Source organism: Dipodomys spectabilis, unplaced genomic scaffold, assembly GCF_019054845.1.
Source record: "Dipodomys spectabilis isolate Male_0828 unplaced genomic scaffold, ASM1905484v1 ptg000017l, whole genome shotgun sequence".
NCBI classification, from domain to species: Eukaryota; Metazoa; Chordata; class Mammalia; order Rodentia; family Heteromyidae; genus Dipodomys; species Dipodomys spectabilis.
The window spans coordinates 5,609,989-5,625,446 of NW_024870694.1; the positions used below are offsets into that span (position 1 = coordinate 5,609,989).

The 15,458-nt window shown below is 39.3% G+C and overlaps 1 protein-coding gene across 1 annotated transcript; it reads right to left on the reverse strand.

The window, feature by feature from the left end:
* Positions 1-4,646: 4,646 nt before the first annotated feature.
* Positions 4,647-7,787, reverse strand: LOC122099702 (membrane-associated progesterone receptor component 1-like). Its single transcript, XM_042670232.1, has 2 exons — positions 7,711-7,787; positions 4,647-6,168 (listed from the first exon to the last, which is right to left on the reverse strand). The coding sequence occupies exons 1-2, from the start codon at positions 7,785-7,787 to the stop codon at positions 5,808-5,810; spliced, it is 438 nt and encodes a 145-aa protein (XP_042526166.1). The 3' UTR covers positions 4,647-5,807.
* Between the last annotated feature and the right edge of the window lie 7,671 nt (positions 7,788-15,458).

Below are 15,458 nucleotides of genomic sequence, written 5' to 3' on the forward strand. Positions count from 1 at the left end.
GAACCAAAGTCCAAAAAGCACGGTTATGTCAATTTTATACAAAAAAAACTATGACAAAATTCAATAGCCTTTTATGATTAAAAAATCATAAAATCATTTAAGTGGTGGGGATGGGAGGGAATAATTGGGACAGAGTGAAGGAAGAAGTGACATGGCTCAAAGGGGAATAACAAAACTGTAAAACAAGAACACAGGATGACCCATTACAACAATGATACCCACAAGACACTATATTGGAAATGAACTGCACAACTTTGCAGTGAGGGGAGGAGTAAGGAAGGTGAGGGAGGGAAAGGATATGGGAGAACAACAAGGGAAGGGGTAACAATGCTTGATAGGAAATGTACTCATTACCTTACTCATGTAATTGTAACCCCTCTGTATAGCATCTTTACAATAAAATAAAATTTAAAAAATCTCTGAAAAAACTAGGAATCAAAGGATGGAATTCCAGTGTACTAAAGGCTGTTTGACAAACCTATAGCCAACATCATACCAAATAGGGAAAATCTGAAATCATTTACTCTAATGTTAGGAACAAGATAAAGCTGCATGCTTTCTTTACTCTTGTTCAATATAGTACTGGAATTCATAGTCTGAGCAATAAGGTAAGGGAAAGAAATCACATAGATCCAAATAGGGAAGAAAGAAGTCAAATTACCTCTACTTGCAGGTAATATGATATTGTAATGTAAAGGACCCTAAGGATTTGACCCCAAATCTCCTAGATCTGATTACTATATTGAGCAACCTAGTAGGATACAAAATCAATATAAAAATGCAATAGAATTTCTGTACACCAACAATGAGCTGGCTGAGAGGAAGTCAAGAGCTGTACCATTAACAAAAAATAAAAATAAAAATATTCAGAAAAAAAGACCTAGAATAAAATCAAGCAAGGGGTGAGAGACCTCCATAATGAAAACTATAAAAAAAAAAAAAGATAGCGGGAAACAACAGAAGATAGAAAGACCTCCCATGTTCATGGATTGGCAGATTTAATAACATGAAAATGGCCATGCTTCCAAAAACAATCTACAGTTTGAATACAATCTCCACCAAAATCCCAATGGTTTTCTTCACAGAGATAAGAAGATCAACCCTAAAATTTATAGGAAGCATAGAAGACCCCAAATAAATAAAACATCCATGAAAAAGAAAAAAAAAGCAAGGCTGAAAGTATCCTAGTATCAGACTTCAAATAATACAACAATGCTTAGAAACAAAACAACAGTAAATTTTTAAAAGAATATCCTTAAAATTAACACAAATAATTTTTTTTACTCGCTTGGAGAAACTGAAATGTAAGTAACTGACCTAGCAATTAGGGTATCATGAGATGGCTATGTAACACTTTATAGCTTACAAAATGTTGGATGCATATTAAACTTGCCTGATCCTTCTACAAACATAAGAAGTTAGGCAAGAGAAACATTACCGTTTTGCAGATGAGGAAACCTAAAGAAGGTGAAGAAATGTATGTATCTAAATGGCAATTTAAGGGAAAGAAATAATTTGCTACTAGATTTTTGGTCTCTGATTCTGAGTGTGTGTGTGTGTGTGTGTGTGTGTGTGTGTGTGTGTGTGTGTGTGTGTGTGTGTGTTTAATGCTGTAAAATACCATAGCTGCCCTCCCCACCTCACACAACACTTCCAAGGTTGACTATTCAGAGAATAATACTTGGGCAGACATATTGAATTAAGAATTCTGGCTGTGCGAGCCTCCACCCTCCTACCCAAGTGAAAAACTCCTGGCAAGGCCATCTGTTCAGTCAAGCATTTGCCTGATGGCCGTGGGAGGATCGGCAACTGTACCATCATGGATCCAGGCCTTAGCGAGTAAATATTGAAACATGTGTTTGTTTCTGTACGTGTGCCTCAGGCATCAGCGATGGGCACATTCTGAGGATCTAAATAATAATAGTCATGGCAATGCTGCCAGCCCTAGTATTGCTATAAGACCTGAGCTTCACTTGAAGAACAGCGGTCATTTTTCTGATGATACATCTTCATTCTCATTCATGCATTGTCTTCCAACAAATCCCTGTGTCCCCATACAATTGCTTTGGTTCTCTCCTTCCTGCTCTCCCAGCCATATTTTTGGGTTGTTATTGAAAGAGTCCATTGGGTATTCCCATAGGTTCTTCACAATGGATTTCTTCCAAGAAGATGCCTTTGTTTCTATTATTTTTTCCTTTCTCAATATGGTAGGTTACTTCACTCCATGTATCAGTAGAAGCAAAAAACATAGTCATCGATGATACAGGGTATGGATTAGATATTACAGGAATATCTCTGAGATAGTTTTAGGATTGGAAGCAGAGGTTTGTATAAAATGAATAGAAAGTTGTACCATCAAAATTGTCTTCTTATAAGCTCTCTCTCACACATTAATTCCAGGGTACTGCTCTTAGATAGTGTATGAGATTTTTTTTTCACTTACAAACTGAACTATTACAGTAAATATATTACATAGCTTATAGGAGGAAGCAGGCTAGAGGGGGAAGGGATATTCTTCCTCGTGAACCTGGAGGCTTTTCTTTATCCCTGCTGCACTATTTCCAGCTCCAAGTCCTACCCTCTCAGCTATCTAGTGATCTCATTATTTCAAAATTCAGCCTCCCTTGTCCATTTTCCCAGCAAATAAAATTTTAATATAAAGCAAGGATGAAAGAAATCTGGGACTGTAACCATTTGGTATATAGATTTTAATCGAGTCCCCCATTAGCTTTGCTCCTGCATCTGTCTTCAGAGGTTCCCGTGCTCCCAAGTGCTGAGTCTTCTGGAGATTCCACCGAAGAAATCATCCCGTGTCTCATTGCTATATCACCCTAAAAGGGCTTTTGTTTCTTCCTCCTTTCATTCAAAGCAACTGTTATTTCTTCTTCCATGGAGTCTCTTTTCTCATTCTGATGTAAGGAGTTGAAAGATACAATTACTTTACCTTCATTTTAGTGATATGTCTGAGATAGGGAAGAGATGGTTTACTTAAACTGCAGCACTTCACCTTGCTGAAGATGGTGTTATTCTCTGGAAGCAGATGCTGAGGTGATTTGTGGTGCCCAGATTAGAGATCAAAAGTTGTGAAAGGCAAAGGCAGGGAAGCAGGATTGGTAGAAGTCAAACAGTGATGCAGATCTGACTAAGATATGGCAAACCCAGCAGGGCACTCTGGAGTGAGCAGTATTAGTCAGAGTTGCCCATTTTCCTGCAGAAAGGACAATGTGGACTGCATTGTCTGGGCACACTGGGGTATGGGCTAACTTTGGATGGGCAAGCCCTCTCCCACTGAGGTTGAGTCTGAGGTACTGACAGCTGTGAGATATTTCTGATATCCCACAGCTGGAAAGCAAGGTCTCCAGGCTTAATAACTATTTTTTCTTTTTTCTTTCTTTTTTGTTTTACTCCAGAGATTCTACACTGGTGCCTGGGGGTTTCCAAGTTATTTTTTTCCTTCTATATACTTACAAATTGATGTAAATAAATCTGTTTTAGACCTACATCAAGTAGTAATTTTATACTTGTACCTCATTCCTTACAGAGAGCTTTTATCTCTTTTAAGCTGCTACTTTTGTTTCTTGTACAAAAGCCATTTACAGTCTTCAATAACTTTTCCTGTCCTGTATGATCACTATTTACTCATCATCATTCTGTGAAAAACTTTCCTTGTAAACTTAGAAAAAATTCAATCTTACATCAGATACATTTCACATGTCAGTTTTCTTTTTTGAGAAATCCTAGTAAATGTAATCACTTCAGAGTAGACCAAGTAAGGCATGGAGATATAATTAAGAAATTATATTATACAAGATGGAAAAATATAAAAGATAATCAAAATAGCTCTATAATTTAGTATCATGGGAAAATATAAGAGCGTGAAGACCTTTGCAATTATCTAATCATTCAAATTTAACATATATTTTTGGTTCTACAAAATGTATTAAAGTGAGCAACACTTATATAAGTTTCAAATTTTAAGTACGCTTTCATCTGAGGGCATCATGGATGGAAATTCATAGATGTCTTTCCCATCTTCTCTCAAATTCTAGACTCTTGGCTTTTTGAAGTCCAAGAGTGAGATTGTACTAGAGTTAAAAATGTGTGCTATCATATCCTACCCTTTAGATTCTAATATTTAACTATGATTTCCAATTTGAGGGATAAGCTTTACCATCAAGGACTGCAAAAATTTTCATCCTTAATTTTGGAGGATGGGTGGTTCTGAGGTTTAAACTGAGACCTTTGTGCTTGCTAGGCAGGTACTCTACTACTTGAGTCATGCTTCCAGCCTCATAGCCCTGGTTGTTTTAAGACAGATGTGAGTTGCCACAATCAAACTTTTCTGTTTTGATGGAGTCTTATAAACTTTTTGCCCAGACTGAAGGACAATCACAATCTTTGAAATGTTACTCTCTTGTGTTGCTGGGACTACAGGTGCATATCATTGTACCCGGTTATTCGCTGCATGGAGTCTTACATACTTTTTACCCAGAGTGGTCTTCAACCATAGTTGTCTAGCTAGAATTACAAGCATGAGCCACTGCTGGGTGAAGTATTCCCCCTTTTAAGCCATAATATTTGTTCTTACAACTGTGGGTAGTTTGAAGACATAGAATTGAACCAAGAATTTTTTTTTTTTTTTTTACTGGGTAAATCCATTTTTATTAACTGCCTGAAGCACTTCCATTTTTTCATTTGTTTTCTGATTTGAGGTAAAACCATTTAAACACAGCTCACAAGAAAATACAATGACTTTCACTACAGTTACAAGAGTATGAAACCTCACTAGTTGTTCATGTAATACTTTTACAAATTTATACAACTGTAGATCTACTTAAGCTAGATTTAGTGTTAACCAAAACAGTATTAGCAGAGACCAAGACGCTTGACTTACACTTTCGCAGTGGCTATAGCTTTGTAACAATGCTGCTACCTTTTGAATATACTTTAAAAACTACTTGGCTGATACCATGCACGGCAGAATCCCTCTTTAGGTATGCAGGTGAGCTCTGAGGACCTGTTCCTGTTCTCTGCCCCTTTCACATTAAATATTTTGTAAAATGACCAAATATCTGTGGCCTTACCATGGGCATTGGGAAGCCAGTGAGAAAAATCTCCTGCATGGATTTAGGGTTTTCCAAAGTTACATTTTGCAATGTTCAGATCTTGTTTTAATCTGAACTGTAGATGACTGTGTTTGGAAGGGCATCTGGGTGTCCACATGTGGACAAGGACAATGCAAAAGTCCACAAACAGAGCAAATATGTTTCCCCTAACTGAGCCCAGCATTGAGCTTTCATTTTGTTAACTGGATACCTCTCTTTAATCGATAACTAAGCTTTTGGGACACTGCAGATTTGCTTTAGAGGTAGATAAAACAGAAATCATGCAGTTAAGTCAGTTATGGAAAAGGGATTTGTTGGTTTCAGAGAAAATCATGAGTAGAAATTGACCCTGTTCCTTTTTTATACCAGTTTTGGGAAAATACCCAACCCAAGTCTCATCTGTCCTCTCAGGCAAAAACAACAGAAAATTCAGTTTGTTCTAATTACAGATAGAAGAAAAACAGTCATTAAATGTTTGCATGACAGCGCTGTAGTTCACTTTCTGGTTTGGTGACACAAACATACCATGCATTTGAAAGACAGAAGTTCAATTTAATGGCGTCACTAGTGATGTTAATTTAAAAAATTGACAGCAAGTTCAAATGTTTCTAAGTATTGAAATCACCATGTTTTAAAGACAGACTGGAATGTTACAAATGATTCTGCAAAATACAAAAATAGATATGCCTCCCACTGAATGCTTCAATCATTTTTCCGAGCATTCTCATCTTTGGAATCCTCATCATCGGAGTACACAGTGGGCTCCTCCCCTTCCTTCAGCAGCTTGCCCACGTGATGGTACTTGAAAGTGAACTGAGAGTCCCAATCACTCAGGGTCTCCTGCTGGGCAGGAGTGAGGTCAGAAAGGTCATCATACTCATCCTTCAGTGCTTCCTTATCCAGGCAAAAAGTGGCAAGGCCCCTGGAGGCATCCCGTCCGGCAAAGACCCCATACGGCCCCTCCGGCCCGTAGAACTTGCGGCCTTTGGTCACGTCGAACACCTTGCCGTTGATGGCCATAAGTATGCGTGGTTCCTGAATACCGTCGAAGCGTCGGAGCTCGCTAAACCAAGAATTTTTTTTTCAGAGTTCGTAGAATGAATGACTCTTCCTGACAAACTATCACATATCATTGCAGATAATGTCCATGACAGTTTATAAAATTATACCAATTTATTGTAGACTTGAAAATGCCCTTTTAAATTATTTAAAAAAAATTAATTCCATGATACTAAGTTATGTTTCTCATTCTTTGTCTCTTTAAAACTTTGAGCCAAGAAAACCCTGCTTCAATAGTTGGGCTCCTACTAACAGAGAATTTTAATACGCTAAGAAAATCAAAGAATAGAAAAAGCTTGTTTTGAAAACCAAGTGATTACATACCCAAATCCTTCAACTCATGAGTAGAAGGCAAATATTTTAAGTCATTCCCTAGATTTTTCACACGAACTCAAAGAATCATGTAAGTGGTAATTTCTATTTATCCTTGTCCTTGTAATTTCACTTTGTACTGCACCATGAGTAATAATAATAACTCATTATGAGTTGTTATTGGCAGGAAGAATAGCCAGAATAAATGATTTAAAAAGAGAACGAGGCAAGGGTCTGGTGGGGATAAGGTAGGCAGTTACAGCTGCTACCCCAGCATGAGAACAGAGACCTGTTATGTTAGTAGGCAGAACACATGGTCTGCTTCCCTCTTCACAGAACCGCTATTTCCGCTGAATTCTCTGTCGACTCCAGTTCTCAGTCCAGAAGGGACTGGCACAATGTTTACTACCTGGAGGGATCAGAAATCAAGACCAAAATCCCCATGATGCCTTTGAACAAATAAGCTTAGAAAGCCACAGAAGGCTGGACAGATTGCTCCTAGCAAAGGGAGGTGGTGTGGCTTTCTATACAATGGTCTTAAGGGAATATTGCCTATGGGTGACCAGAAAAAGGAAAGCATAAGATATCACTGAATAAAAAAAAAATTTTTTTTTTTTGGGTCCGGTCGTGGGTCCTGCACTTTGGGCCTGGGCACTGTCCCTCAGCTCTTCAACTCAAGGCTAGCACTCTACCACTTGAGCCACAGTGCCACTTCCGGCTCTTTTTTTTCTTTTGCTTATATGGTGCTGAGGAATCGAACCCAGGGCCTCATGCATGCAAGGCAAGCGCTCTACCACTGAGCCACCCACCCAGCCCCCATGAATAAAAATTTTATTTCCCAAGTAAGAACTGATTACAGACATTGGACCTGTATTTTTATACTGTTTGGAGTTCTGCTCGGGAAGAAAACAGGTACACAGAAGCAGCCGTTTCTCTACTGGAAATTGCCTCTTGACATTCCCTTTCTTTGGCATAATAAATTGTCCATTTTTTTAATATAAAATACACGAGTACCTAGACACAAAGTTCCTTGGAAATAATCTCCCCCTTTATACCCCTACAATGCACTTCGTGGGACATGATAGATTCATAATAGTCACTTGCTTAGACTCATAGACCTTTAGAACTGAAGAGCTAGAAGGGGCTTTAGAGGCCATCCAGACAGCTGTGTATACCCAAGAGACTGAGTGAATCAGAAGTTTTCATCAGGTTTGGCATCTGCCTGTGAATTTACATGATATCACTTTGATGCTGAAAATGAGCAGCCCGGCTAGAGGTAGTACTTGTGGGGGCTGCTTCATCCACAGGCATTTTCTGGTTAATATGATGAGAATTCAGTTCTTTCTGACTCAAAGGACCACAGCACCAGGACTTTCTCCTGATCTGAGGTTCACTTTCCTGTCACCAGTACTGTGGTAGCTGGCTCTCGGCTTCCCTCCTCCACCCCCCTGCTCTGCTGCTGCCTTTCTGGTGGACTAGCTGATTGCTACATTCTTCTCTCCTCCACCCAGCTGCTCTCCCCCAACAGTCTTCCTACAGTCTCTCTCTTCATACAGAGGGGAGGAAAACAGGAGATAAATGAAGCCTCGTGACTCAAAGTGAGGGTTGATTGCCCAGCAACTTCGCTCAACTTGAAGTTCTCTTCTCTTTTAGGGTTAAAATCTCTCATCTCTTCCACCACTCCCCACCTCAACCACACATGGAAAGGATTGGACAGACAATAGAAAGTGATGCACTGAGCCTGATTTAAGTCTCAGGCCAAACACAAACAAGGAACTATGGAGATTTTGCTCCAAAGAATAACCTCAAGCTGGGCCAAAATACAAGAATCTGCAGTCTTAAGGGAAGGGGAACCTTTAGTTATAGAAACAATGAACCAAAACTTGGACTTTCTTTTAAACCTATTTGTTGAAAACTTGTATCCTAACCTGAGGCCAGGAGCCTGGGAAAAAGGAACATACTTGTGAGAGAGGGATATCAAGAAGCCAGAACTGAGATTAAAAACAGGAAGATGCAAACAAGAAGATACAAAAATTGTGTTCATATTGGGAGTGAATACAATCAGTATCTCTCCATTCTATTTTTGAACCAAGAAAGACCCTTAATCCTATCAGAAAAGCCTGAGAATTATTATAGTTCAACATTGACATGGAGGGGAAAAACACATATTGGATTCAGTGATTTTCAATCTTGGTTTCACATTGGGATCATGTAGGGAGCTTTGGAAAACATTGCTGCCTGGGCCCTACTCTGAGACATTCTGATTTGATTGGTCTGAGGGGCTGGCAAGGCACTGGAATGATTAAAGTCAGCCTAATACTCAGGGATGAGAATCGCTGTTCTGAAAGAAAATGATCAAATGTAAGAAGGTATGTTTCTAGAGTTATTTTTCAATTCTCTAGACAGAGATGTGATACCAGCACTTGGAAGCTCAAGGCCAGCCTGGGCTACATGTGAGACCTTATCTGAAAGGTCTATTTCCCTTCCTCCCATTCCCCTCCTCTCACACACACACAAACACAGATGCATGAAAGCACTATTGGATCACTTTAGGTTTTGCATTCAGAGGAAAGCTACTTTGGAATTTGAAGGTGGTTTCTTTTAGACAGGTACAAAAGCACCCTGGAGTCTGGACTCAAGAGTTACTGTCTAAAGAAGAAGAAATAATTAGATGCTTGTGTTTTTGACAGCTCAAAAGAAAAGGCTTCTCAGCCCTTAGCTTCAGATCTTCAGAGAGAGAAAAAGTATAGTGGTTCAATGTTCCCTTAAGGCCTGTCAGGTGTCCACCTGTATCTTTTTCCTTTGTTTTTCTTTTTCCTTTCTAGTCGGTGGCTAAAATTCCCTTCTTCCTCTTAACAAATTCCAAATTCTAATATTAGCTTTCATCTCTAGAGTTTTCCTTGACCATTTCAGGTAAAATTAATCTATCTTACTTTCCTAGATGACTGTATGCTTATTTCTACCCCCAGACTGGTTGAATTATATTAATTTGTTTACATGTCTGTCTTCTTTCCATGATAAATTGAGTTTTGGAAAACCAGAGACATCACTTTTCATCTTTATGTAATAAATGTCTAGAGTGTCCAACATATGATAGATGCTGAACATATATTTGTGAAACTAATCAAAAGTAATAGGTTTCTTGGTAGTCCAAAATCCTATTTAACTGCCATGCTATTAAAATATGCATACAAGTAATAAATTGTTAAATGGAATAATGTGAAATAATCTCTGTCTTAAAGTACCATTAAATTTGTTTAAATGTAGACCAAATAAGAACATAAAGTGCAGAATACAGAAATTGCACTGAATGTGGGGTCACATATCTGCAACTCTGGCACTCAAGAGGCTGAAGCAGAAGGGCTGTAAGTTTGAAGCCAGTTTGGGATACATAGAAGAATTGTCTGAAAGAAAAGAAAGAAGAGAAAAGAAGAAAAAACTTTTTTCAGTATGCCACCAGAGGAGACCCAGGGTATTTGGAGCATTGGGTTTGGAGGATGGAAGACGGCTGGAGTGGAGTCTGGGAAAATTAACTGGAGCTGATGTGAGAAGCTGGGTTTTCTTGTGAATCATTTAAACTTTGAAGTGTGAACTATAAGTTTCCTTTAAGCAGGAAATGACAAATTATATTTTTCAGTTGGAAAATAATCTGGCAGCTTTCTGGTAGATTGTTCATGGTATGCTAAACTGGAGAAATCAGGAGTCTGTAGTCCATGTGAGAGATAAAAACATCTTCCATTTCTACTTCCAAATAATAGACTTGTCTGATTTATATACCCAGTAAAATTCATATATTGAAGTCCTAATCCCAAGTACCTCAGAAAGTGACCATATTCAAAGATGGTGGATAGAATATTTGGAGAGATAATTAAGTTAAAACAAGGAAGATTTAGGATGAGACTAGTTTCCTTATTAGAAGAGAACATTAAAATAGATAAGTTCACAGAGAATTCTGTGAAGAAATGAGGAACGTGACAATCAAGGATAAAGGTAATGGAAAAACCAACCCTGTCGACTTCTGGGACTTGGACTTGAAGCTTCCATAACTAGGAAAAAATAATTCCTGTTGTTTAAGCCATTTAGTTTCTATGGCATTTTATTATGGCATCCCTAGCATATCAATGCATCAGTAAACTCTTAGGACATAGATGAAGTTTTAGGCTACTCATTTATGTATATGCTTATATCATATATTTTATTAATTTATATATATCATATATGTGTGTATCTATGCATATGTATCATTTATATCATATATATGACCAAATACAGGTTTGGGGTACAGTTTAGAAATATAAGAACAGATATTTCAACACAGTGTGTGTGTGTGTGTGTGTGTGTGTGTATGTGTATGTATGTGTTTTCCTAAACCTGAAAAAAATATCCTAGAAATGCCTCCATCAAAATGCAGACAATATCGAACTGTCAAAAACTGTGGATAAAAATATTTTTAATTGTGAAAATACTGTACAGAGGGGTTACAATTACATGAGCAAGGTAATGAGTACATTTCTTATCAAGCATTGTTGCCTCCTCCTTTGTTTCCCCTTCCCATCCCCCTCCCCCATCCTCCCATGGCCGGCCCCCTCCCTCCCTCCCCCCAGCGCCGAAGTTGTAAAGTTCGTTTTTCGACATAACGTCTTGTACCTCTCATTGTTGCAATGGGTCCACCTCAATAAAAGAAAAAAACAAACAAAAAAAACCCCAAACTTTTTAACTTTGGCGCGGGGGCGGGGGGGGGGGGGCGCGCCAGGGGGGAGGAAGAAGGGCAGGGATGGTAGGAGAAACAAAGGAGGAGGCAACAATGCTGGATAAGAAATGTACTCACTACCTTGCTCATGTAACTGTAACCCCTCTGTACGGTATTTTCACAATAAAAAAACAAAACTTATTAAGAAAAGAAAATGCTTTTTATCCATCTTAGATTTCCCCAAATGAATATATTACAAATTGATAGTTGTTATAGCCTCCTCAACCTCCATCCAACCCCAAAGACACACATATACACTTAAGTCTGTAGTCCATTAAGACAGTTATTATACTTCAACATCTATAGCAATATGGCCTTGATGGCTCTGTTGGTAGCAAACAATTCTGCCCCACTTTGGTGGCCACAGTGACCACAAGGGTGATCCTCTCACTTAAAGGGAATGAATGTGCACACTGGGCTGACCTCTTAGAGCCTTCTCCTCATTCTTCTCCGCCTCTAGCTGCATAAAACCTAAGGTCAAAATTAAGCATGGGTACTGCTGGACTCTTCAGCTGTTGCTGTTTCTTCTGAGACCTCTTGATCTGTAGATTGATATTCCTATCCTGAGTCCCCAAATTCTCCTTTACCTAAGCCTTTTTTTTTTTTTTTGCCAGTCCTGGGACTTGAACTCAGGGTCTAGGCACTCTCCCTGAGCTTTTTTTTGCTCAAGGCTAGCGCTCTACCACTTGAGCCACAACACCACTTCTGGCTTTTTCTGGTATATGGTACTGAGGAATTGAACCCAGGGCTTGATGCATGCTAGGCAAGCACTCTACCACTAAGCGACATTCCCAGACCACACCTGAGCCATTTTAAATACATTTCTCTTCTCTCCAACCAAATGTGCCCTAATACAAAGGGCCAAAATGAATCCTATAGCTACGAGGAAGCCTGAAAGAAAAAAAAATGACTAGCCACCAATATACTCCCAAATACATATAATTTCCCATTTCCTTTTATTCTTTAGAGGACAAAGTCTGTATCATAAAGTGGAGAAAAGAAAAACAAGTGGTAAAAGTAACTGCTTCTATGATTCATTAAACTTTGAATTTTCTTAAAATAACATTTTCACTTAAATCTGAGTGAGTACATATGTACATATGCATATGGTAAATGTACCAGAGAAAATGGATCGGGTCTTACTTAGGAAAAGAAAGAAGGCATAGAATTGCAGTTGAAGTACCAGTCTCCATAATAGACACTGAAAGCAAACAACTTACAATCTAGCCCCATAATACTAAGTGTGTCCTTGAGACATAAACATTGTCTAAGTTTTTTTAAAAAGAAACTCTAAATAGCTTCTTATCTTTTCCATCTTCAGCTGTTTTCAGTGTTATGAATAAATGACAGAAAGCCTTTATCTAAGCCTATGGATATCTTTTTAAATAAGGAAAATTTCAGTAGTTTTCTGAATTGCAAAATTAAATTCCTATAAGTGAGCATTTAAATCATTCTTAATTCTCTGAAAATACTTGGTGAAATAATTTTGAAGTGTGATTCATTTTCCTCTTCCTTCTGAGTCAGTTTTGCCATGACCACTGCTTTTTCACAACCACTGCTATGGATTTAGGCTAATGGCCCAACTTCCTCTACCTTATAAAAGGAAATGCCAGGTGTGGGAGGCTTTTTGAATTCAGTGGAACAACATGTCTAGGCAGAGTTCTGCACTCTGTATAAGATGTGAAAATGGAAAGACTTGGAAAAAATTATATTAAGTGAAGTAAGCCAGGCCCAAAGAAACATAGGCCCCATGGTTTCCCTTATTTGCAATAACTAGTATATGTCCGAGTCAAGCAGAAAAGGTCAGATAAGTTGATGTTAGGGATTCCCCTAACATCCCCCAAGTTATGTATTCAAATGTTTTTTTTTTCTTTCATGCAATTGTTTCTAACATATTTATAAGATGATTTCTATGTTGCTTTGTATGTCCCTCCCCCATGGTATAACCCCTGCTTTCACTGTATTTGATGTTGGTATAATTTGTGGAGGGGAAGGGCAAAAACAAATCCTTTAACTAGGGATACAGGTGGACCCAATGCAACAATGAGATGTACAAGTGGTTATGTCGAAAAACGAACTTTACAACTTTGGTGGCAGGAGGGAGGATCGGGTAGGGGAAGGTGGGGGGAGTATAGGAAAGGATAGGAAGGGGAAACAAGGAGGAGGCAACAATGCTTGATAAGAAATGAACTCGTTATCTTGCCCATGTAATTGTAACTCCTCTGTACGGTATTTTCACACACAAAAAAAAGATGTGAAAATAGGATTCTGAGCTAAGGAGGTCTGCCCTTCTGTGGGAGAGGTCTGAGTGCTTCCTTCTCACAGACTAGGCTTAGCTTCCCCACAGAATGGCCTTGGATTGGCTTTTATTAGCAAAAGAAACAAGCCAGTCAAAGGAAAACTGGCCTTCCTTTTTCATAGAATATAAATGAAAGTCGAAAAGTAAGTGAGAACTCCAGCCACAGTGCTGGTGGCTCATGCCTATAATCCTAGCTACTCAGGAGGCTGAAATCCGTGAGACACTTCTTTCCAGCAAAAAGCCAGAAGTGGAGGTGAGGCTCAAGTGATAGAGTGCCAGCTTTAAACAAAAGAGACAACCAAGAACACAAGGCCCTGAATCAAGCCTCAATACTGGCATGTACAAAAAGGTCAAGAAGTCTAGGGATACAGAGAGAGAGAGAGACAGACAGACAGAGAGAGAGTCTATCTATCTATCTATCTATCTAGACAAGGTAGGATTGCATTTAAGTGCAGAGATACTAAAGGTCCCTCCTAGGGCTTAGTCACCAGACTGCTGTTTGATTACTGAGTTTCTTGATCTCTCCACTTCCTGATTTCCCCAAGCTGAATAGACTTGTAGCAATAATAGTACCTACCTCTTACTGTTGCTGTGAGAATTAAACATGATAATATATGGAACATGATTTGCATTTTCTCTCATGTGTGCCAAAGGCTTTATATTATTGTTATAAAGCTTGCCAACTTAAAGGAGAGGCATGCAATGAGGTAGGCATAGAGTGGGTGCTAGGGTGGGTATGTGGGGTTAGGTATAATAAGTTTATTCCACCTTGCTCACTACTTACATCTGGCACAGAGGAAACCTGGGCCCCGCTGGCTGTGCAGCTGCACCAACACATGAGAAAATGTGAGATCTGGAGAATTCCTAAGAATAAAGCAAAGAACAGCTGGGCCTTTTTCTTCTGTTCAGCTTATTTTTGCTCCTCGTGAAGGCCACTTCAGTTACTCAGCTACGGAGATTAAAAACAGCATCACCTTTTCCCCATACTCTTCTCCCTGCCCCTTTCCCATCCCAAACATCCCTTCTCTCCAGTGAGCCGAGGGATTTCAGTAGCAGCTCTGGTGACAGAATATCTGACAGTCTGGCTCCTGTGTGTTCTGGCTTTCCCATCCTTGCCCATCCCCATTTCAGTTTTGACTTCCCCAGTCAGACCTTTCTGCATAGCAGCAGCGGGTGTGCTCAGCAGCTCTGCCCAATGACTGATGGACCTGCAGCAGCCCCTGCGGAGGAGGCCAAGCTGTGATTCAGACTCGAGTGCACATTTAGAAGATATTGCTTGTCAGCTGCCAGTTACAGCATTAGACTTCTCATTTTCTTAGTGATGAGTTTCTTCTTGCCTTCCTAGCCCTCTTCCTAACTACCTTGTAGCTTCATGCCTCCCTCTATCTCTCTTCTCATCGATCAATGTATCCTGGTCAGTTAGTACATATTGCAATGCCTCGAGGTATCAATGTCTTCTTCAAATCTGAAAGAGACAATGGAATTTCACTGTGAATTCCTTTGGGAGAGTTCCATCGAACAACACACGAGACTACTCAAGGGAAATTTTTTAAGCTTACGAATCCTAAGTCTGTGGGGGAGGGGAGGGGAAGATCTTCAGCTAGTCTGCTTATCACATGGACGTTTTACTTGGTTGTCAGATTTCTAGACTTGGGGTTTCTCTTAGTGTGATTGTGTGCCATTAGACTCTTCTTTCCAGAAGCTGAAACCCTGGTGCTTCCAGAGCTGGTCTGGTGCCTTTCATGTTGTGCTACTAAGTCTAGACTATTGTCCAAACATTCATATTGTGTTTTTAGCAAATGATTTTCAAGCTGGGTGTTGATGGTTCACACTTGTAATCCTAGCTGCTCAGGAGATTGAGACCTGGAGAATCATGGTTCAAAGCCAAACTGGGCAGAAAAGTCTCTGAGACTGTATCTCCAATTAACGAGCA

Excerpts from the sequence above, each read along its gene's own strand:
- LOC122099702 (XM_042670232.1), bottom strand. The coding sequence starts at position 7,787 with ATGCCTGTGGATGAAGCAGCCCCCACAAGTACTACCTCTAGCCGGGCT. Across the intron at positions 6,169-7,710 it reads CAGCATCAAAGTGATATCAT|CGAGCTCCGACGCTTCGACG; the intron begins GTAAATTCACAG and ends TTCTTGGTTTAG.